Here is a 24,819-nt window from a genome sequence, read left to right on the forward strand (position 1 = left end):
AAAGAATGGATAGGAAACTTATTATGTAAATGGAGAGAAACTTCAGAGTACTTTGGTGCACAGGAATCGGCGAGTCCTCGTGCATGAATCTCAGAACATAAATATGCAGGTACAGCAGGTAATGAGGAAGGCAAATTGAATTTTGGCTTTTATGGCCAAAGGTTTAGAATATAAAAGTAGAGATGTGTTGCTGAAACTGTGCAGGCATTGGTGAGAACGCACCTGGAATACTGGGTACAGTTTTGGTCCCCTTATTTGAAGAGGGATGTAGCTGCATTGGAGGCAATGCAGTGCAGATTCACTAGATTGATTCCAAAGATGAAGGCTTTGTCTCATGAAGAGAGATTGAGCAGATCAGGTCTATACTCTTTCAAGTTAAGAAGAATGAGAAGCGATCTAATTGAGGTATGTAAAATAATAAGAGGTACTGCTTCCTCTTTACATAGTTTACATAGAATGTACAGTGCAGGAGGCCATTCGGCCCATCGAGTTTGCACCAGCTCTTGGAAAGAGCACCCTACCCCCTATCCAAGGTCAACACCTCCACCCTATCCCCATTACCCAGTAACCCCACCCAACACTAAGGGCAATTTTGGACACCAACGGCAATTTATCATGACCAATCCACCTAACTCGCACATCTTGGACTGTGGGAGGAAACCGGAGCACCCGGAGGAAACCCACGCACACACGGGGAGGATGTGCAGACTCCGCACAGACAGTGACCCAAGCCGGAATCGAACCTGGGACCCTGGAGCTGTGAGGCGATTGTGCTATCCACAAGGCTACCTTGCTGCTCTTGTGGGGCAATCTAGAACAAGAGGTCATAGTTTTCGTTTCAGAATAAGTGGTAGCAGATTTAAAACAGAGATGAGGTGAAGTGTCGTGAATCTGTGGGATTCACTACTCCAGAGTGCGGTGGATGCCGGAATATGAGAGTAAATTTGAGCACGTAGATTTGTAATTAGTAATGGGTTGAAGGGTTATGGAGAACGGGCAGGAAAGTGGAGTAGAGGCTGAAAGGAGGTCAGTCATGATCGCATTGAATGGCGGAGCGGGTTCAAGGGGCTGAACTACCTACTCCTAGTTCTTATAATAAGATTGAAATGTTTTGAAGGGCTGTTTTTATTTTGATGGTTTCATGAGCATTTCAAAACGTTCCCAACGTTTCAATATGGTCATGATTTCGGTCCATAGTAGATACTGGGTGAGCGGGCATGGAAGATACATGGGGTTAGGGAGGGGGTATTGGGGTGTGAGTGGGGGGTGGGAGGTGACCAGAGGGGTGAAAGACTAGCAACATTCAGTTACAGAATTGGCCAACATCCCAGTGACCAGAAGTAGGCCTTCTAATCTGCCAGTTTGGCACCCGCCTGCCGCAGTTATGCTTCCAGAGGAGGCGCTATCCCCCACTCCAGCCCACCAGCTTTGTTCTGCCATGAAAATAGCATGGGTGACTTCTGTTAGCATGTGATTCCCACTCCAGGGTGAAAACTTGGCCCAAGGGGATGATTAAAACAAAAAAAATTTATTCAAGGATGGAGAACATGGTGCTGTTAAAAAAAGTTACTATTTAAGTTATTCATGCAAACAAAGTGGAGAAAATGACAATACATTAGTGAAAACAAATTGAATAAAACAAAAAGCACATCTTCTAAAATCTCTCTTTCGGTTTCTCAAAAGAAACAGTTAAACATACTTCTCCGTATTTAAAAAAAAAAATTTAGATTACCCAATTATTTTTTCCAATTAAGGGGCAATTTAGCGTGGCCAATCCACCTACTCTGCACATTTTTGGGTTGTGGGGGTGAAACCCACGCAGACACGGAGAGAATGTGCAAACTCCACACGGACAGTGACCCAGAGCCGGGATCGAACCTGGGACCTCAGTGCCGTGATGCAGCTGTGCTAACCACTAGGCCACCGTGTTGCCCTATACTTCTCCATATTGATCTTTCTTCCACTTTGGGTAACTGTCCCGCATGCTCTTCACAAATTACAAGGGAATTTTGGATGCAAACTGGGTCCAGCTTTCGAGAAAAAGGCTCTGCTCACGCAATAGCCCAACGAGATGCGATGTTAAGAATTGCATTAATGCATCAAGGATTTTCTACATTAACCATCTTAATTGCAAAACAAATATATACATATAAATCAATAAAATTAGAAATAATAGGTCAGTACTTACACTTCTTATCTTTACAGATTTTATTCATTCCATGTTGATCTGAGGCACTTCTACATTTCAGTGTTGCATGTTTAATGTTAGTGGTAAATGGACACTAAATGCTCATTGCTTGTCATTTAGCTTTCTTATGTATTCTATGTAACCACCATCTCCCCCTGAAAATTTCTTCTTATAAAGAACAGCTAATGTGCACTACTGATGCCATATCAGCCATCAGAGAAGACTGTCTGTTGCATTTTCATTTGACCTTGAAGTACTCACTTCTATCAAGAGCAATTTGGTAAATCTGGGCACTTTTCCATCAGACTTTCTAAACTGGATACATATGATGGTATGGCATTGCTCTACTAAGTAGGAATTCTGGTAAGTTTCAGGTCTAAAAAGAGTATTTTTTGAGAGAGAGTTACTTGGCATTTTTATGAATTTCCAAGTACTAAAAAAGAGCAGCTTTAACATAAATTACTTCACTCTGTCAAGCAGGAAACAAGTATAACATCTACAAAGATTTTTTTTTTCTTTTTTATAAATTTAGAGTACCCAATTCATTTTTTCCAATTAAGGGGCAATTTAGTGTGGCCAATCTACCTACCCTGCACATCTTTGGGTTGTGGGGGCAAAACCCACGCAAACACGGGGAGAATGTACAAACTCCACACAGACAGTGACCCAGAGCCGGGCTCGAACCTGGGACCTCGGCGCCGTGGGGCTGCAGGGCTAACCCACTGCGCCACCGTGTTGCCCAACATCTACAAAGATAATAAAAATGTATAATTTAGTAAAAATAGTTATACATTAAAAGTTGACAAACATTTAACTGAAAGATAGCCATAAAATTGGAATAAGCTCAATATTTCCACTGTACAAACTTACATAGTGACGGAAAGCTGGACTTCAAATCACCATTCTGCCAGATGAAGGCCAATATCTGTAGGCAGGTAACCAGCCTAATGTACTGGACGGTGTATTACTACATTCTTGTGCATTGATTAATACAAACAGGAAAATTGCTGGGCCCATTTTTCAAATTGTCTCACATACAATTTGTACAATTGTCCACCAGCAGTGGAAGCACTGCGATAGCAACACAGTAGACCATGTAACATGTGGTGCTTCAATCTTTAGAACCACTTAGTGCCATTGGTAACAATTGATTTCCTACTGTGAACAATTAAAAGCAAATCACATGTTTTTAAACCTCAAGCTTATGGTTAGTATTAAACTATTTTTCAATTTTTAAAAAAAGGAAACAGAATTTAGCATACAGAGTTTGAGTTAGCACTTACAATTTTATAAACATGGACAAATGAAAATCAATATGCCGCATGTAGCTCATCAGCCTAGGCAGCTCAGGCCAATTGAAGATTGTGTTTTAATATTTGTTAATCTGCCAATTTTGCACTTTGTGCAGCTGGTAGTTGGCACCATTTGTGAATTCATTCTGAATCAGGAAACAAGGTGTGTTAATATCTGCAAGATGAAATGCTTGAAAATTACTGGATACGTTGATTGAAATGGTGCATATGGTGCCAAGGCTTCATGGTACGTAGGCATCATGGGCATCCCTGACTACAATCTTTAAGCCAGTGGAAATGACTTTAGGAACTACAGTCACAGGCTCTATTGTGATGCATGTAAACCCAGTGCCCCGACAGTTTGGAGTCAGCAAGTTGGGTGGAATCTAATCCAACCCCGTTGCAGTGGGAAACATGGCGGCCGACCCCACTTAATCACAGGAGAGTCTATGCATCAGTGTCCCAGTAGTGGGGAAAGCTCCCGTGATTAAGTCGGAGGAGGGAAGGGGGCCGTTGTGAGAAAGTCACCCGCTGCCGGTGGGATGTTTAAGAACACATCCCTGAGCCGCCTGGAATTTGGTGGTGGCTGAGATCTGCCCAACAAATCCCGTCAGATTGGCCCACTGGCCTGTTGTACTTGAGGGGGAGCTGATTGAGGCATGGGGGTGAAATCTATCCAACTGTTTTTGCCTCTGATCCCTCCTCGCTGCATTCACACCCTCCTCAATGATGTCCCTGCTCCCAGTGATGTTATCGGTAATGGAGTTCTTGGCTTCTGACTGGCTGGCAGTTCTCAGGTGGGGTGGGGGGGAGGGGGTGCTATTTCCACCACTGGAGTTATAAAGCTCAGGGAAGTCTTGATGCTGGCTACTTTATGTGCCTGACAATGTGGGTTTTCTGCCAACTCTGCAATTGGTGGGAGAGAACCCTGTTGCCAACATTAAATCCTGAAAGCCAGCCCCCTCCATGTTGTGAAGACAAGAATATAACTTATCATTTGAGAGGTGGTCAAAAAACAAATTCCTACAAAAAAGAAATTCATAGAAACACAATCAAAATGTCATGGCAAAAATGATAAACACTCAAACACCATTAAAATGTAGACAAAGAGGCGTTAGCCTTAAAATTAGCACTGCTTGTTCACAGTTCAACATGTGCTTTGAGTCCATACCAAATCTTAGAACCATTTTCCAAATAATTAACTTAGCATTTCTCACATTTTGAAATACCATGATTTCTAGAACAACAATATCCTGTCTGCGATTACAGGAGGTGACCTGCAAATTTAGCAATGATTCAACTAAATGTCTCAGATTATTGTTGCCAAGTTTAAAAATATCCCTTTACACATTTATTAAACCTAGATGGTCCATTCATGAACCCAATATTTGATGAAGGAAAGTACAAAAAAAAAGTGAACAAAATTTGCATGAATGTTTTTTGTTGCTTGTTCTGGAGGTGAAAGGGGACCTCTTACCCAAAACTCAAGATATGTTGATAGCTCCATGAGCCCTTTTCAAAAGCATTCAATACTTCCAAGGTTCATCAAATCTGGTGTTAATTTGATGACGAGGTGTTGTGTGTGTGCGTGGAATGATAGACTGACAACATAACACCGTTCTCTTATTTTGAGAAGAGTGGGAAGAATAAGGGGGAAGAAAATGGCAATACAGCTCAATGCTTTTGCTCAGGTTAAATATAATCTATTGTACAATTAGGTTTTATTTTCATTGTAACAAACTTTTCCAATCCTACCTCTTTGTTTTATTAACTACTCTGTATGGTAGTGTTCTTAACCTCCACAATCAATGGATGATCTAGAGATCTGTACTGGTGACTGCACTAATTCCATGAATTAACAGAGTGGGCCCTAGGTTTCTGGTCATGATATCAAGCTGCTCCAGATACCTTTCATGCAGCGTAATGTCAGCAGGAGGCCGAGGCAGGTAAAGGAACCGGATAGCTGCATGGGCACCCTGCTCGGAAATCATCTTGTTTACGGCCATCAAATAGTCATCTGAGATTTTCATTGCATTTGATGGGAAGGTATTTGCAAAACTGCCCTCACTGCCATCTACTTGATCCATCTGTTTGTGCCAGTGAAGGGCAGCAACACTATCCCAGTGCAGTGTTTTAATTGAACCTTTGATACGTAGCTGCCGTAAAAGCTGCTTCAGCTTTTTATCTTGTTCCCCAACACTGTTTCCAGTTTCCACGCACAGAAAAATACGCAATTTTGCCGACCTCCAGGAGCGCACCATGTTAAGAATACATGCCATTTGTAGCAGAAACAGGCTGCAAGTGTCAACGTAATTAGCACTGTCAGGGCGAAGCGGGTTGAGTGGCCACACATCGATGGAGACCTCATAGTTCTTGCGACTGAATAGTTCGGTTTTGTTCAGCTGGCAGAAGTATCGGGCCAAGCAAACATTTTTTAACATTTTGATGGAATCAGAAATAATGGCCACATACTCTTTGCCTGACAATGCCTTGGGAGATGAAGCATCTCTGGCTGGAGGAAAATTAGGCTGCAAGCTGCAATCTTGTTCATTCATGATAGAAGAGCTATTGTATGAAAATGCTGGGATTTGTTGTAAACCATTCTCAGGAACACAGTCATCGTAGAAACCCAGGATGAGGGTATTGGGTCTCATTCCACCTATAAAACAGGCCAGAATAAACACAGGAACTTGTTATAACAGGAGAAGAAATACTGATTGAAGTTTGTCCTAATTAGCTATCGAAGAATAAACTAAATGAATGTAAATATTTGTTGAAATGGAATTGATTTTTTTTGTGGTTTATTTACCTAGACCAGAGATGAATAAAAGATGCTGAACTCCGTGACGTACTGAGTCAGAGAGTGTAAGGCTGACAAACGATTTTACATTCAGTGCATCAACTAAGCTTAGCCAGGAATCATACTGCGCTTGAAGAGGGTCAGATGGCATCTCATCTGAAAAAAAAAACAGAACATAATAATAATGCTATTTATTTTTATAAAGACATTTATTTGCCTTACATTTACACAAAAAAAATCATGACAAAACATTGCAAATGTTTCTAATAATTGTGAAATGCAAACTGGAATCACACCAAACATTTTATATTAAATGCAATAGAAATTTGGTTGAATATTTTCAAAAATGATGTATTTTTTTGTGGTGTATGAGAAACATTGCAAGGGAACCACTGGCCCCTCCTGACTGCTGCTGAATTATCTGTCTTGCCCAGTATGATTAATGTCAATTCATTGCCTTACGGTGGCCAACAGCAGAGCTTCAATGCCATGACCAAATATGCAATGCAATTTGTTTGCTTTATTTTCAATTAGTTTATTAAATATTCACACTAACCTGGATTTGGGTAATCTACATGGTGGTTACAAATGTCACCAAATCAAACAACGAGCTGCGTAGCGTGGGTACCCCCAGACTCATCAATGCTTAACACCCTTTCATCGGACTCCTGGCCCAACTAAAAAATACGGACTCAATCTAGACACCACATGACTTGTTATTTGTGAGACAGGTCTCAGGAGGGACCGAGCACCAAACATAGGGTTTGCTGGATTAAGTATGTGCAATAGCAACAATTTTGGGACGGTTTATATCTTTTCACAAATCAAGTTATCAAATCTCAGCTACATGATGAAATATATTTTAAACAAATGCAATTTTGTAGAACCTGGCTCAGCAATATAAATGGCGTACATCATGTTGTCACCATAAATCAGCACCGACAGTTTCATATGCAGCAAGGTTATGTGCAAAATGCAATGTGGTTAATAAGAGTACACTTCTTGTTTTTGAAATGATTAGTTATTTGCCCCGTGGTCACTCCAGATAAAACAGATGCTTTATTTTTTATGGATTACTTCAAAACTATGAAGAAATTAGCTCAACACCAAATGGTGATAGAAGTGAAGGGATAGCAGGTGAAATAAACAAAAATAATTGTGGGGGGGGGGGAGCGCGTGCGGTTATGATAAGAAAATGTTGTGCTTGAGAATTCAAAGATCTATTTAGTTAGAGTTGGGGAGATGAGGAGCTGTTACACTGATGTGTGTACACTACATACCACCAAATATTGGGAAAGAGACAGAAAGGTAAATTTGCAGGGAAAGGTATAAAAACAATAGCGTAGTTGTAATGAGAGACTTAATTCATTGTAACATAGATTGGGGGGGAAAGGAAGAAAAAAAGCACAGAAGGCCTACGGGGGTGGCGATTCCGGAAGTGTTTACAAGCAAACTTTCTTCCACAATCAGCTCGTTTCCTGCTCAAGGAGGAAGGAAACTGTTTTGATCTAGCTCCAAGGAAAGAAGTAGACAAGTACTGCATGCTAGTGAGAGCATTTGATGACTGAAATCACAGTACCATTAAGTTTCAAGTAGTAATGGAAAGAGTGAGGAACAACCGATCTGATAATACCCGAATAGAAGAGGGTGCATTTCGGTTGGTTGAAAATGGTGGATCGGAAACAAATATTGACAGGTAAAAGAGAAAATAAGCACCAAATGGCTTTCAAAGAGGAGATATAGTTTAGGGACAAATTACTCACCTTCCTTATAGGCAGAGAGGAAGTGCACCCAAGCTAGGACTCATAATAGAAAAATGACTTTAATACGAAACGGAAAGAACTTTGATAGTCAAGCTGAAAAAGAGAGTCCAGAAGGGAACAGAAAAAGGAAATAAGTGAGGCAAAGAGAACATATGACAAAATATGAGCAAGATAAAGGCTTTTACAAACATAAAACAGGGTAATCAACAGGAAAGATGAGCCAATCAAGGACCAGAAGGAAAAGCAACTAAATGTATCTATTTGTATCAAAGAAGATGCTGCCAATGTTACATATAAAGGATCTGGGTAGAATAATAGATAGGGGTAGTGAAACAATTGGTAGTGTTCAAGGGAGAGACGTTACTGCTGGATAATAGAATGGTGATAAACAACTGGAGGGCTGCAAATATTGCACCCCTGTTGGAAAAAAGACAAGGAATAAAAATGGTCAGCCAGCAGTGGAGTGATTACAATAATTAGAGATAAAAAATTGTCAATTAGAAGAACGTGGTTTGTAAATGACAACCAATAAAGATTTTATTTTTAAATGTAGAGTATTCAATTAATTTTTCCAATTAAGGGGCAATTTAGTGTGGCTGATCCACCTACCCTGCATATCTTTGGGTTGTGGGGGCAAACACGTGGAGAACGTGCAAACTCCATGATGTGACCATCAATTCACACGACACGTGGTTGGAAGTGAACAGTGGTTTTAATAGTCTTTCAACAGAGCCTTCCTGCGACGAGATGAACTGGCAGGCAAGCTCACGACTGCTGAGCTTTATACTTCCGGTTAGTGGGAGGAGCCATGGGTGGAGCCAAGGGTGGAGCCCAGTACAAACTCCTCATCTCCCCCTATGGGCAGAGCTGCGCAACTGCTCGTATACCGAGCTTACATAGACACAGTACATCATATATAATAACAGTGTGAATTACACGGACTATGATTCACCACATTCACTCCCTGTAAAAAAATTGAGTCCAGCGGGGGTGATGTGTCTACAAAATCCAAATTATGAGTTACAGGTTACAATTTACAGGTTATAAATTACAGGTTAAGTCGATCTGGCGGCCGAGTCGTCCTCTGGGATTGACGAAGCACCGGGGTTGCAGCCTCTTCTGGTGGCTGGGCGGTAGCAGTCGGCGAGGGACCCATGGCGGATCCGGTGGTGATTCGGCCAGAGCTTCGTATCCGACTGGTTTGACTGGTGACGGGGAGCGCCGGAAACCCAATGGCGCAGGGACGCGGAGAACGGGCAGCGGAACTGCAGGCGTGGCGGCGCCGGGGGTTGGGAGGGGTATAGTGTGAGGAGTATCTCAGCGGCGGTGGTGTCGGAGTTGGATCCTACAGGTGCCAGGTCCCGGAGGGAAACAGTGTCCTGATGGCCGTCAGGGTACTCTATAAATGCGTAGTGTGGGTTTGAATGGAGCAGGAGCACTCTCTCTACGAATGGGTCAGTCTTGTGAGTCCGGACGTGCTTCCGGAGGAGAACCGGGCCCGGTGTCTTTAACCATGCTGGGAGCGGGCACCCCCGTGGTAGTGCCCCTGGAAAATACAAATAGCCGCTCGTGAGGGGTCTGGTTGGTGGCCGTACATAGGAGGGACCTAATAGCATGGAGCGCATCGGGGAGGACTTCCTGCCAATGGGAGGTCGGGAGCTTCCTGGACCGGAGGGTCAGTAGGACGGCCTTCCAGACCGTTGCATTCTCCCGCTCCACCCGCCCATTCCCCCTGGGGTTGGAGCTGGTAGTCCTGCTCGAGGCAATGCCCTTTTCGAGCAGGTACTGACGCAGCATGTCGCTCATAAAGGACACACCCCTGTCGCTCTGTACGTAACTGGGGAAACTAAACAGGGTGAAGATACTGTGCAGGGCCCTAATGACTGTGTGGGAGGTCAGATCGGGGCACGGGATAGCAAAGGGAAAACGAGAGAACTCGTCGATGACGTTCAGGAAGTACACATTCCTATTGGTTGAGGGGAGTGGCCCTATGAAATCGATAGCGAGGCGTTCAAAGGGCCGAGAAGCCTTGACCAGGTGTGCGCTGTGTGGTCTATAGAAGTGTGGTTTGCACGCCGCACAGATCGTGCAGTCCCTGGTGATGGCTTTCACCTCCTCCGTGGGGAAATGCAGATTTCGGGCTTTAACTTAGTGGGCGAGCCGGGTGACCCACGGGTGGCAGAGGTCATCGTGAATAGCTTTCAGGCGGTCGTCTTGCGCTGGCTCACGTGCCGTGGGACAGAGCATCTGGGGGCTCGTTTAGCTTCCCCGGTCGGTACATAATATCGTACTTGTAGGTGGAGAGTTCGATCCTCCACCGTAAGATCTTATTATTTTTGATCTTGCCCCTTTGAGAGTTGTCGAACATAAAGGCAACCGATCTTTAGTCGGTGATGAGGGTGAACCTCCTACCTGCGAGGTAGTGCCTCCAGTGACGTATCGCTTCCACGATGGCTTGTGCTTCCTTTCCGACCGAGGAGTGTCGAAGTTCCGAAGCAGAGAGGGTTCGGGAGAAAAAGGCGACTGGTCTCCCTGCCTGATTCAATGTGGCTGCGAGAGCGACCTCAGAGGCATCGCTCTCTACCTGAAAGGGGGTGGATTCATCCACCGCCCGCATGGCCGCTTTGGCGATGTCCTCCTTGGTACAAGTGAAGGCCTGACAAGCCTCATCCGATAGAGGGAAGAGTGTGGCCATAAATAGTGGGCGGGCTTTGTCCGCACACTGAGGGGCCCACTGGGCATAATAAGAGAAAAATCCCAGGCACCTTATGAGGACCCTGGGAGAATGAGGGAGAGGGAGTTCTAAGAGGGTCGCATACGGTCCGGGTCGGGGCCCAGGACTCCGTTCTCCACGACATAGCCGAGGATGGCTAGCCTGGTCATGCGGAAAATGCATTTCTCCATGTTATACGTGAGGTTGAGCAGTCTGGAGAAATCGATCGAGATTAGTGTCGTGGTCCTGCTGGTCGTGGCCGCAGATGGTGACGCTATCCAGGTACGGAAACGTGGCCCGCAGCCCGTACTAGTCCACCATTCGGTCCATTGCTCGTTGGAACACCGAGACCCCATTAGTGACGCCAAAGGGAACCCGGAGGAAGTGGAAGAGGCGGCCGTCGGCCTCATTAACGCCGTGAAGTGGCGATCTTCCGGGCGGATTGGGAGCTGATGGTATGCAGACTTCAGATCCACCGTGGAGAAGACTTTATAACGGGCGATCTGATTTACCATGTCTGCAATTCTGGGGAGGGGATACGCATCAAGGAGCGTAAACCGATTAATGGTCTGGCTATAGTCCACTACCATTCGGAATTTTTCGCCGGTGTTGCCGACCACCACCTGAGCTTTCCAGGGACTGTTATTGGCCTCTATGATCCCCTCACGTAGAAGCCTATGGACCTTGGTTCTGATAAATACCCTGTCCTGCAGGCTGTATCGCCTGCCACGAGTGGCTACGGGTTTGCAGTCTAGCGTGAGATTGGCAAAGAGTGGAGGGGGGGTCGATTTTTAGAGTGGCGAGGCTGCAAATGGTGAGTGGGGGCAAGGGCCCGCCGAAGCTGAGTGTGAGGCTTTTCAGGTTGCACTGGAAATCGAATCCCAGTAGGAGTGGGGCACAGAGTTCAGGGAGCACGTACAGCTGGAAGTTGGAGTAGCTAGTGCCCTGGATCGTTAGGGTCGCGGCGGTGCGCCCTTGGAGGTGAACAGAGTGGGAGCCTGAAGCGAGGGAGATAGTTTGCCGTGCAGGAAAAACAGGGAGCGAACAGCGTCTTACCAGTTCTGGGTATATGAAGCTCTCGATGCTCCCGGAGTCGAAGAGGCACGGTGTACTGTAGCCGTTGATCTGAACGGTCATCATAGAATTTCGGAGGTGTTTTGGACGCGACTGGTCCAGTGTCACTGCGCTGAGTTGCGGGTAGTCGTTGGCTCGATCTGCCGTGCTGGAGTGGCCCCGTGATGACTACCCTCTGAGTTCGTATTCTTCTAGATGAATTTCTGAGTTGGAAGAAGATGGCCGCCCCCGTGGATCGCACGTGGCAGGCGGCAAGGAAGATGGCGCCCGAGATGGCAGCCCCCATGAGTCGCACGTGGCCGGCCGCGTGGAGGGAGATTGCCAAGATGGCGGCCCCCATGAGTCGCACGTGTCATTTGGGGGCGGAGTCGACGTACAGGCCGCAGCATTTCGGGGCCTGCGGATTCTGGAAACGAGTGCTCTGGGCTGCGGGGGAGTTAGGAGAGGAGGCCTGCTTTGCCAGGCAAACCCTGGCATAGTGTCCTTTGCGACGGCAGCTGCTGCAGGTCGCGTTACGGGCCGGGCAGTGCTGCCGTGGGTGCTGGGGCTGTCCGCAAAAACGGCACACTGTGGCTGCGTGATGGCTGGGTGGCCGCGCGGCGCAGGACTGGGGCAGTCGCTGGTCGGGGGCCCAGGATGGGGTTGCTTAACGCGCGGGGAACGAGGTGAGACTGCGGAATGAGACCTCCATAGTGGTAGCTAGTTCAACTGTGTCCTCTAAGTTCTGGAGCCCTTTTTCTAGCAACCGCTGGCGCACATAATTCGATCTGAGGCCTGCCACGTACACATCTCTCACAGAAAGTTCCATGTGCTGTTTGGCTGATACAGCCTGGTAATTACAGTCCCGAGCTAAAATCTTTAACTCCCGCAGGAATTCTTCCAATGACTCCGTGGGGCGCTGGCAGTGGGTCGTATAAATATGGCGCGTGTATACCTCGTTGGTGGGCCTCACGTACATTCGATCTAGCATGGCTAGGGCCCCCGTATACGAGTTGATACTATTGAGTTGAGAAGATATACGGTGGCTCACCCTTGCGTGCAGTAGGCTGAGTTTCTGCTCCTCTGTAGTTTCAGCAGTACTTGATTCAGCCAGGTAGGCCTTGAAACATCTGAGCCAGTGCTGGAAGATTTCTCTTGCTTCTGCAGCCTCCGGTCGAGTTCTAGTCGGTCAGGTTTGAGGGCTGATTCCATAGTGGTTTCTTAGATTTCTTCCTGTTTCCAAAGACTATTAAATTGATGTGACCATCAATTCACACGACACGTGGCTGGAAGTGAACAGTGGTTTTAATAGTCTTTCAAGAGAGCCTGCCTGGGCCTGCGACGAGATGAACTGGCAGGCAGGCTCACAACAGCCGAGCTTTATACTTCCGGTTAGTGGGAGGAGCCATGGGCGGAACCAAGGGTGGAGCCCAGTACAAACTTCTCATCTCCCCCTATGGGCAGAGCCGCGCAACTGCTTGTATACCGAGCTTACATAGACACAGTACATCATATATAATAACAGTGTGAATTACACGGACTGTGATTCACCACACTCCACACGGACAGTGACCCAGAGCCGGGATGGAACCTGGGACCTTGGTGCCGTGAGACAACAGGGCTAATCCACTGCGCCACCGTGCTGCCCTCAATAAAGATTTGTTAACGGCAAGGTGTATTTGACGAACCTGAGTTATTCGGTGAAGTGACGGAGATGGCTTGAAGACGATGGAGGAGTTCATATTGCATAAATGGACTTGCAATAAGCATTTAATTAATAATACTATTGTTCATTAAACTGAGGATCACAATATTAAAGGGTCCGTGGCAGCATAGGTAAAAAAAATTGGCTGAGACACCAAAAGTAGGCTAGAGTGGAGGATACAGTGGTTACTCCCGCAGGTCCACATTTAAACAGTGCTCTGAATAGAGGGCATCATCACAAAATTGAGGAAGGCAGTTACAGACGTCAGGACGACATAGGCAAGCAGATGAAATGGACAAACAAAGATGAAATTTAATGCAGAGATCTGATGGCTTTCAGACAGAAAATGACAGGAGGCAATATAAACTAGGTGGCTCAATTTTAAAGGGGGCCAGAAACAGAGAGTCCGAGGGATTCACTTACATACATCTTTGAAGGTAATAGGACAAGTTGATAAAGCTGTTCAAAAAACAGATTGGATACTTGGCGTTATGAGTATAAAGTGAAGTTAAAGCTTCATGAATCAATGGTTAGATCTCAGCCAGACTAGTGTCCAATTCTGGGCACAACACTTCAGAAACGTCATGGCAAAGATGATTGATCAGAATGGGACCAGAGTAGAAGGAATTCAGTTGTACGGAGATGCGGGAGAAGCTGGGGTTGTTTTCTCCAGAGCAAAGAAACTTTTGGGGTGATTTCGAAGTGCTCATAATTATATGGAGCCACATAGGGGAGACTGTGGTCACTAGAGAAATCTATACATGTTCAGCAATTTGCTGTGATCTGGAATACTTAAGGTTGTGGAAGTGGATTCAATAGCAACTTTCAAAAGGGAAGTGGATATTTACTTTAAAAGGGAAATGGCAGGTTAGTAGGACAAACATAGTTTTTTTTAAAAAAGAACCAGCATAAGCACCAAATGGCTTCCCCCTTTCTTGTATGATTCAATATTAAGGTCAAATATTTTCAACATTGGAAAACTTACCACTGTCTCAGGAAATCCTCCAACTAGTCAAATAAAATGCAAAATATTCTATCTCAAATTAGGAAGACTCCTTGACATACTGGTTTTGTCAGGCTACAGCAGTAGAGAAATATCCTTCTCCAGTACTCCATTCCAATTCTCTTCCGGCACATGGTGATGTACTAAGGCAGACTTTTGTCTGTTTCCATAACTGGTCATTCTCAGAACAGCTTGCTAGACTGTCGCCAGGAACTTATAGTTTGAGGGTCGCCATTCGACATCATGTGTGGCTTGACCAAAGTCTCTCCTGCTCTTACCACCATCCATTGGCATGTTTGGAAGGATTTACAGGTTGGCACACTCAACCGGTTTGGCTGCATTGTGAACACACACTCATTGGTCATAAAGTCCTGGGGTGGGACTCGACCCTCTGCTCCAGATGACCTCCTCGGTTTTCTCCCATACACGCCATTTAAAATCATAGGGACATTTTGACATAAAAAACTAGTTAAATAAAATGAGTTACTGCGTTATAGTTTATGGAAGGCTTTTCTTAACAGCTGAATATAAAGTAAGAAAAAAAAACTTTCCTAACACTTAAGTGAGCCATTCCACAATGCCTACTAAAACTGCAATGATAAATCTGCTTCAAGGTCACACAGAGCTCTAGGATGGTTATTAATAAAAATGTAAAAGTAGATGTCCAAAGCTCCTCTAAGTGCTGCACAATGTACTGTAGTTGAAGGCATTGCAAATTTTGACATTCAAAATATCATTGTAGATTGCATATTACAATAAAGTTAACATTTCATATTTATGAAACATCGGAATTTTGTGAAGCATGGTCTTTTAATCACATCTACAAGTCCATGAGTTGGAGAAGTGCTATTTACATGGCTTACTTAGAGTTTATTGGCAGCAGAAATGTACTGCAACATCACAACACAAGTCTATAAAATGGCTGAGAACTGCAAAGCAGACAGTCTATGATTACCTCTATTACTGCAAAAGCTGTAGGTACAAAATAAAGTTGCAAGTTAGAAGGGACTTGGATAAAATGGAAATTGGACTCGAAGATAAGGGGCGGGATTCTCCGACCTCCTGCCGGGTCAGAGAATCGCCCAGGGCCAGCGTCGATCCTGCCCCTGCCGTGTCCCGAATTCTCCGCCACGCGGAATTCAGTGGGGGTGGGAATTGTGCCGTGCCAGTCTGCGGGCCCCCCGCGGCGATTCTCTGACCCACGATGGGCTGAAGTCCCGCCGCTGACTAGCCTCTCCCGCCAGCGTGGATTAAACCACCTACCTTACCGGCGGGATTGGCGGCACGGGCGGGCGGCGGGGTCCTGGGGGGACGCGGGGCGATCTGACCCCGGGGCGTGCCCCCACTGTGGCCTGGCCCGTGATCGGGGCCCACCGGTCGGCGGGCGGGCGCGTGCCGTGGGGGCACTCTTTTTCTTCCGCCTTCGCCATGGTCTTCACCATGGCGGAGGCGGAAGAGACCCCCTCCCCTGCGCATGCGCCGGTATGACGTCAGCAGCCGCTGACGCTCCGGCGCATGTGCGGACTTACGCCGGCCGGCAAAGTCCTTTCGGCCCCGGCTGGCGTGGCACCAAATGCCGTTCATGCCAGCCGGCGGAGCGCCAACCACTCCGGCGTGGGCCTAGCCCCTCAATGTGAGGGTTTGGCCCCTAAAGGTGCGGAGACTTCCGCACCTTTGGGGCGGCCCGACGCCGGAGTGGTTCACGCCACTCCAACACCGCAGGACCCCCTGCCACGCTGGGTAGGGGAGAATCCGGCCAAGGAATGGGAAACAGAAAATGATTAGAATAAAAACTAGATAGATTCCCTCTAGTAACAAAGGAGATACAGCAAAAACTAGTTGTTATATCTCTGCGTTTGCCACAAAGAGAAAAGTTATGGAGGTTGGATGGATGGATTTGTTTATTGTCACAAATACTGAGGGACAGTGAAAAGTATTTTTCTCTGTGCAGCTCAATCAGATAATAAATTTTAAGAGATTAGTACGGTTATAGGAGATGTAAGAAGAGAATCTGTGTGAGAGAGCTCGCAGAGAGTTGCCACGCTCCGGCGCCATCTTGTTTTTCAAGGAGGTGCCACTCTCTTGGATTCTTCCAAACACAATGAGAGGTTTTATCAGATGTGAGAAAGAAGTGAAGCCTGCACAAACACTCTCTGCTGACCTCATTACAGATCTCTCTTCTTCGGCAGTCCCTGAGCGTCGATGCTGACTTGCTGCTACTCCAGGGAGGTGGGTGCTGCGGTGGCCGAATAGTCCAATCCTGGATCCGCAGACCCTGCCACAGGTTTGGCAGGTGGTGTTTGATGAGGTGGGTGGGACGCTCTGGATTCTGCCCTCTCTTTCCACTGTTTACGTTTGGTCTCCGCCTGTTCCACCCTACGTCACTCGAGATGATTGGCGCCTTCGCAGATGCTTCTTCTCCACATTGTCCGTTCTAAGGCAATCGATTCCCACATGTCAATGGGGATATTGCATTTATTTAGCGAGTCTTTCAGAGTGACCTTGTAGCGTTTTCTCTGCCCTCCTAGTGATCATTTGCCATTGCGGAGCTCGGAGGAAAGCATTTGTTTTGGGAGTCTTGTGTCGGGCACGAGGGCAATGTGGCCCACCCATCACAGCTGATCAAGCATGGCCAGTGCCTCGATACTGGGGATATTGGCCTGGGAGAGGAGGCTCCAGTTGGTACGCATTAGTGGAATTGCAAGATTTTGCGGAGGCAATGTTGGTGATATCGCTCCAGAGATTGGAGTTCTCTGCTGCACACAGTTCATGTTTCTGATGCACGCAGGAGGGTGAGGCCCACGGCTGCTCTGTCGACTGTGAGATTGGTGCTAGATTTTGAGGTCACTGTCTTCGAACACTCTGTAGCTCAGGCATCTGAAGACTGCGCTGGCGCATTGCAGTCGATGCTGGATTTCATTGTCAATGTCCGCTCGCACCGAGAGGCTCCTGAGGTATGGGAAATGATCCACATTGCCCAGGGACTCACTGTGAATCTTGATAGTCCGAGGGGGGGGGAGCTGCAGTTTTGTGTGGCAGGAGCCGGCTGGTAGAGAACTTTTGTTTTCTGGATGTTTAGTTTGAGGCCCATTCTCTCATAGGCCTTAGTGAATGCGTCAATGATTGTTTTATAGCTCGGCCTCTGACTGTCTGCATATACAGGCGTCGCCTCTGTACTGCAGCTCAATGACAGAGGTTGGAGTGATCTTGGTTCTGGCCTAGAGGCATCAGAGATTGAACAGTTTCCCATTTGTCCGGTAGGTTAGCTCCACTACAGCAGGGAGCTTCAAGGTAACAAGGTGGAGTGTTGTTGCAAGGAAGATGGAGAAGAGCAAAGGTGTGATGACACAGCCCTGTTTGACCCCGGTTTGGACACATAGCGAGTCTGTGGTGTTTCTGTTGGTGAGGATCACGGCTTGCACATCATTGCGGAGCAGGCAGAGAATAGTGACACATTTCTGTAGAGATCTGAATTTGATGAGGATTTTGGAGGCACATGGGAAAAAATATTTTAAAAGAAGGCACGTTCTATGACAGATGTAAAAGGGAATTTTTATGAAGGGTTAAGAGAAAAACAAAAGCTGCAGATGTTTGGAAAACTGAAATTAAAACAGAAAATACTGGGAATACTCAACAACATCTTACATGGTACCTTACTTAACAAAACATCCAGGTTATTCATCAGCGCATTATGAAACAAAGTGCGACACTGAGTTAGATGACCAAAAGCTTGGTCAAAGTAGTATGTTTTAATGAGTGTCGTATGGGCGGAAAGCAGTAAAGCGAGGCAGAGGTGTACCATAGAAACAGAGAAACAAGAGACCCAACAGTGCAGAAGGAGGCCATTTAGTCCATCCATCGAGTCTGCACTGACCCTCTGAAAGAGCACCCTACCTAGGCCCACTGCCCCACCTAACTCCACCTAATGTGCACATCCCTGGACACTAATGGGCAATTCTAGCATGGCCAATCCACCAAACCTGCACATTTTTGGACTATGGGAGGAAACCGGAGCACCCGGAGGAAACCCATGCACACAGGGAGAATGCGCAAACTCCATACAGACAGTTACCCAAGGCCTGAATTGAACCAGAGTCCCTGGTGCTGTGAGGCAGCAGTGCTAACCATTGTGCCACCGTGCCACCTGAGAAAGAGAATTCCTGAGCTTGGGGTCCAGTCAACTGAAGGTACGGCCACCAATGGTGGAGCAATTAAAATGGGGGATGCACAAGAGAATGAAAAATGAAATGAAAATCGCTTATTGTCACGAGTCGGCTTCAATTAAGTTACTGCGAAAAGCCCCTAGTCGCCACATTCCGGCACCTGTCCGGGGAGGCTGATACGGGAATCGAACCGTGCTGCTGGCCTGCTTGCTCTGCTTTAAAAGCCAGCGATTTAGCCCAGTGAGCTAAATCAGCCCCTACAATTAGAGGCCAGAATTAGAGGAGTGCACATATCTTGGAGGGTTGTGAGCCTGGAGGAAATTTCAGAGATAGGCTATGGAGGGATTTGAAAACAAGAATGAGAAGACATTGTTTGTCCAGGAGCCCATGTAGGTGAGTGAGCACGGGAGTGATAGTTGTGGAGTTAAGCATTGGGCAGCAGAGCTTTGGATGATCATCAGTTTGAACCAGTATTCTTACTTCCCCATTTTACAGTTTATTCATTCTGGGAGACAGGCCAGATTAAATGACAAAAGGGATCATGGTGCAAGGTGAAAGACGATGGTAATAAGATTAAGAAATTAAGTAAGTGCTCTGCACAGAACGTATGGCAGTGAGAGTGAAAGGAAGACAATGAGGTGGGACAATAAACACGCTTCAGTATAAGTGTTATTACTGGGGGAGGGGGGGAAAAAATCAATAGAATTCAAAGGAGAAAATGCTGCAGGCCACAGAGTATGAAGACACAGAAGAAACAAAAGAAGCTCTAAACACAATCAAATCATCCTCGGAACTAATGCATAAGGATGCCGAAAGACCTCTGGAACAGTTCTGTTCAAGAAAGGATAGAAGAGGGATAAATTGAATAATTAGTGCCCATTCAAACTAGGCTCTAGAGATCATAACGATGAGGCAGAAATTAATATTCTCTTAAAAGCAGGAGATTTTGAAGGACAGCCGGTATGAATTTAGAAAGAATAAATGGTGTTTTTGGGAGGAAATGATAATACATAGATAAAGGGAATGGGATGGGTGTGAATATATTAATTTGCAAAAGGCATCTTACAAGGTACCACATAGCATTAACTGTATATATAGAAAGTTGGCTCAAAGACAGAAAATGGTTCTTACTGGTCATTTTTCAGCTAAAGGCATGCAAGCAGAGATCGCTGGGCCAAACATCAATGTTGGCACAAGTGCTTATTTCAGCTTGGGTATGGGGAAGTTTGGGGTGGGGGGGGGCATCATTATTTGCATGCACCAAAAATAGTGAAGTTAACTGTGTGAATAGTTAACACCGCTACCACCTCACAACGTCAGAGACCCAGGTTCAATTCTCACCTTGGGTCACTGTCTGTGCGGGAGTCTGAATGTTCTCCCCGTGTCTGCGTGGGTTTCCTGTGGGTGCTCCAGGTTCCTCCCACAGTCCAAAGATGTACAGGTTAAGTGGGTTGGCCATGCTCAATGCACTGGGTTACGGGGATAAGGTGGGGTTGGGGCTAGGTCGAGTGTTCTTTCGGAGGGGTGGTGCAGACTTGATGGGCAGAATGGCCTCCTTCCGCACTGTAGGGATTATGTGGAATTGTATGCAACTTGGGATCACAGATTAAAAGAGTATGGAATTCAATGTGCTGAAACATGGGGTCATACATTTTTGGAGAAAGAGCGAACAAAAAAGAAACCCACACTAAATAGGACGACTTTCAAGGGAGCAGAGGGCCAGTGAGAAAGACATGCACATTTAGGGGTTCAAAGGATAAGTTGATAAAATGGGTGCTAAATTTCATAAGCAAGGACATAAGGTACTAAGGCACGGAGATAATACTAAACCTAATACAAATCATTGACTAGGTCATAGTTAAGAATATTTGTCCAGTTTTGACTGCCCCATATTATAACAGATTTAAGATTAGAGGGTACCGAATAAAGAAATTCATTAAAAATAGAGAGCTTTAGTTATGAGGGAAGAATAGAGAAAGTTGGGTGTTTCACTAGAACAGAGGGCAAGAGGATATTTGACTGGATTCCATGAGGTAAGTGCAGGAAAGCTATTTCCATTGGTTGGTGAATCAGTGACTACAGGATATAAATTTAAGCCCATCACCAAAATAACTCGAGAGGAAAGGAGATTACAAATATGGTACATAAGAATGATCGACCAGAACAGAGCTGTAAGGTTGTGGAATTCACTTCCAGGGTTAGTGGAAATAAACAATGCCAATATTTATGATGAGATTGGATAAATGAATGTGGAAAAGGAGTTGAAGGAATAGGGAAAGAGGGTGGGTAAATATGACAGCTATTTGCTTCAATGTTCCCGCTAAGTTGCATGGGTACCTGGCCACACAACAATCAGAATGTTCTGCCTTAGAAACAAAGTCTCGCAGGCAGCAATGTTCGCTTTAAGATGTGCACCCGAGGGGCCATGCATCAACATTAAAAGGGGCCACACAGTGCACCTAGCTGATCATGTACAGTGAACAAAATAAAGAAAATACTGATCTACTTGAAAATAGAGTAAACACCAGCATGAACTGATGGTGCTGAATAGCTTGTTTTTGTGCTGTAACCATCATCTATTTTTATGGTTATGGTGGCAGTAAAATCATCAGTTTTGAAAAAGGAACTGGATAAATATTTGTAAATCAAAAATGTATATGAAAAAATAGGAGGAAAAGGCAGACAGTGTGACCAAGTGTATATAGCTCTGACATAGAACTGATAGAGGCATGATGGGTGAGATCAATCTCCTTCAATGCTAAATACCGCAATGCTAATATAATTTTCGTAAATTTATTTGGCATAAAAAGACACTGTTTAAAATCAAACACTAGAAATTAATGGTAGTAGATACATTTATATAAGCAGAACCAAAGTGTATTTTGGTATATTTACACAATGTCAGATAAACAATCAGGGAAACAATGTAACACTGTGAGCTGAACAAAAGTGTCAAGTGGCACTCAAGTGAATTAAGTCTCTACAACCTGGCGGTTCCAATGTGTTTGGGAGCTTTCAACAAGATCCTAGCATGAATAATAAATCATGCTACATTGAGCAGTGTGAAATATATTAAAGAATGAGTTGGTAAGAAATATATCAGAGTTACTACTAGTATTTTGTAGAATATATTGCAATGTTAGTGAACGTTATGGGGTATGTCAGAAACGTTCATTAAGGCATGGAAAAATATTGATGTATTAAAGTGAGGGAAGCAGAATATTTCAGTATTGGAGTGGCAACAGGACACACCAGTGTTAAATAGGGAAGGATAAAAATACCACTGACTGATCCTCAGCTGACATTCAGAAAGGCCAAAAATTCAGTGGAAGTTGTTCTTCTTTTTGGTTGGCATGAAGCCACTGTGGTTAGCACTGGTGCCTCATAGCAGCAAGAACCCAGGTTCAATTCTGGGCTTGGGTGACTATGTGGAGTTTGCACTCTCTCGCTGTCTGCAAGGCCTTCTTCCCTCAGTCCAAAGATATGCAGGTTAGTTGAGGTTATCGGGATAGGGCGGGGGAGTGGGCCTAGGTTGGTTGTTCTTTCAGAGGGCTGATGCAGACTCGATGGGCCGAATGGCCTCCTTCTGCACTGTAGGAATTCTATTCTATGGTCAAAGCAGAGTATAGAGAACTTTATACTCTGCATCTGGCCCATGTTACGTTTGAAGCAGTTGTGCTTCAGCTCAAATTAGACAGAAAAGAGAGATGTTCCATTCCTCATCAATAAGTTAAGAGTCGAGAGAGGAGCTGAGATTCTTCTCCTTGGAACAGAGAAGGTGAGAGCAGCAATTGACAGAACCATGCAAAATTACGAGGCGGTCTGACAGAATAAAAATGCAGGCAGAAACAGATGACAGTTTTAAACTGTTTGGCGAAGGAACTGTGGGAGGGTGGTGAGAATTTTTGTTTTCTGAAACGCACTGAATAAAAACCACAGTGAAAGGAGATTCAACAGTAACTTTCAAAAGAGAAATGGATAATCAGGCAGTGGGCCAAACGATTCTATGAAGTTCTCTCGTCTTTGCCAACTTAAAAATGCAGCAAAAACATACAAAACTTTTTTAAAAACTGAAACTTTCAAAGACTGAAACAATTCAGAACTCACACTCAGCACTGCAAAATTAAAAAAAAAACACCTCTTACCCAAATTTCCTTTTTGCACGTGACCTAGCACATACAATCCACTCTTTTTCAGGTCATTTGTGAAACTTATCAGTTGAGTACTCGTTCTAGGATTGGCAACCATCAGCAGAATTTGTGGGCGCCAGAACTTGACATGATCTTTGCGAACATCGAGCATCAGAAGGTACTTTCTAACCTGCAAACACAAGTATTTATACAGAATTTTAAAGTAAAATCATCAATTTAATTACTGCAGGAATCTATTTACAGCATACACTACTGTAGTAGCTAGGATTTTTAGAAAATCTATCTGGATGAAATGTTAAATAAAAGGCAGTTATTTACTGGGGGTCCTCTTGGTATCTCTTGTATTTGGGGTAAAAATAACAAAATTTGGATAAATGTAGATACCACTGGGATTGATAACCCATCCAAAAAATTCATCATGCTGAGCTCACCGCCAAGGGCCGGGATCTATAAACATCCTGATAAAAAGTGTTTCAAATGCTACTTTGATCCGAGAAGGGGCCTAAACCAAGCTGTCACTTGAGTCCAAGAAATACAATCACCAGGAAGCTACCGGTCATCTCAGCTGGTGAGCTAAAAGGCGACTGGCCTTCTCCCAGTGCACATAATATACACCCCTCGAACAATGAAGTTGCTCCACCTCCATATCCACTGATAATAATTAAAATTGTCTGCAGCTTTTTCTTTTTGCCAGCAACTCTGGGGTTGCGGGAGGAGAGCACTGATGGTCCACCTCAAGGATGGAATCCACCAGCCTTTAACGCTTCGCCCTCGCGTCTTTTCCCATGTCTACTTTGTAAGAAGTGACCTCCTCCATGGTAACCACCTTAAGGGCTTCCCACAGTGTAGAAGGTGAGATAGAGTCACTGTTATAAAATATAATATATTCCCCATGGCAGGTGGATATGTGTTCACAAAATCTCTTGTCCGCTAATAATGCCGTATCCAACGTCTATGGCGGACACTGGGAGGGACCTGACTAGTGCCAAATCAACCAAATGTGCGGCATGGTCTGAAGTCACAGTCATTGAGTAACCTTCCCCTTCCACCTAAGGGAGGCAGGGCCTATCACAAAACAGTCGATACACTAGTATATCTGGTGGACATGGGAGAAAATAAGAAAAATCTTTATCAACCGCGTGCAAAACGCACCATGGATCTGCCTCCTGCCCCATGAAAACCAACAACGCCTTTGCATCCCTGATGCAGTTAGAGATTTGGGCCTGGACCAATCCATCCTGGGGCCCAGGACACAGTTTAAGTCATCCCCCAAAAATAAGCCAATGTGAATCCAAATCAGGGAGGGAGGCCAGAAGCTTGTTGATCAAGCCCCTATTATTCCAGTTTGGAATATAGACATGAAACAGACATTAATGAGGTGCCCGCCAAAGACTCACAGACAATAACATGTCTCGCATTGGTGTCAGCCAAGACCTTAATGGCAAACAATTTAACCCTATTATTGATTAAAATTTCCGCAACCTGGGTCTTGCCATCAAAGCCCGAATTAAAAACTTGTCCCACCACCCCTTCTGCAAACTAGTCTGGTCTCTGACCCGCAAATATGAGTCTCTTACAGAAACGCCACGCTGGCATTTAAACTTTTAAGGTGAGCAAATACCCTCGACCTTTTCACTTGGTCATGAACCCTCTGGCATTCCAGGTGACCAAAAAGAACTGAGGGTGCCCCACCCACCCACCAGCCCTATCCCACCCACCCACCAGCCCTATCCCACCCCCCCAACCCAATCCGGAGTCAGTCATTATCCTACAGTTACATAGGAAGTACAGCAGCCAGGCCCACCTAACCTAACCACCAAACCCACTAACAAGATTAAACAAAATCTGCAGTTACGATCAGAAAGCAACTCCTGCCCCTCAACCCCCTCTTCACTGCCCTCGGACACTACTACACTCAAATACACAAACCAAAAACAGTAAGGCGAATATAAACCACTTAAACCTACTTCTAATAAACCTAACCCCAT

The 24,819-nt window shown here is 45.3% G+C and overlaps 1 protein-coding gene across 1 annotated transcript in view; it reads right to left on the reverse strand.

Moving 5' to 3' along the window:
• Positions 1-2,184: 2,184 nt before the first annotated feature.
• The window catches only part of zgc:153039 (uncharacterized protein LOC767698 homolog), a 120,368-nt gene continuing 97,733 nt past the window's right edge, over positions 2,185-24,819 (reverse strand). The window contains exons 11-13 of the mRNA XM_038817199.1: positions 22,826-23,000; positions 6,290-6,436; positions 2,185-6,139 (exon numbers count right to left, since the gene is read on the reverse strand). Coding sequence (XP_038673127.1) covers positions 5,298-6,139; positions 6,290-6,436; positions 22,826-23,000 — 1,164 coding nt within the window. The 3' untranslated portion in view covers positions 2,185-5,297. The remainder of the gene's footprint in view (positions 6,140-6,289; positions 6,437-22,825; positions 23,001-24,819) is intronic.

This window comes from Scyliorhinus canicula, chromosome 13 (assembly GCF_902713615.1).
Source record: "Scyliorhinus canicula chromosome 13, sScyCan1.1, whole genome shotgun sequence".
Classification (NCBI taxonomy): Eukaryota; Metazoa; Chordata; class Chondrichthyes; order Carcharhiniformes; family Scyliorhinidae; genus Scyliorhinus; species Scyliorhinus canicula.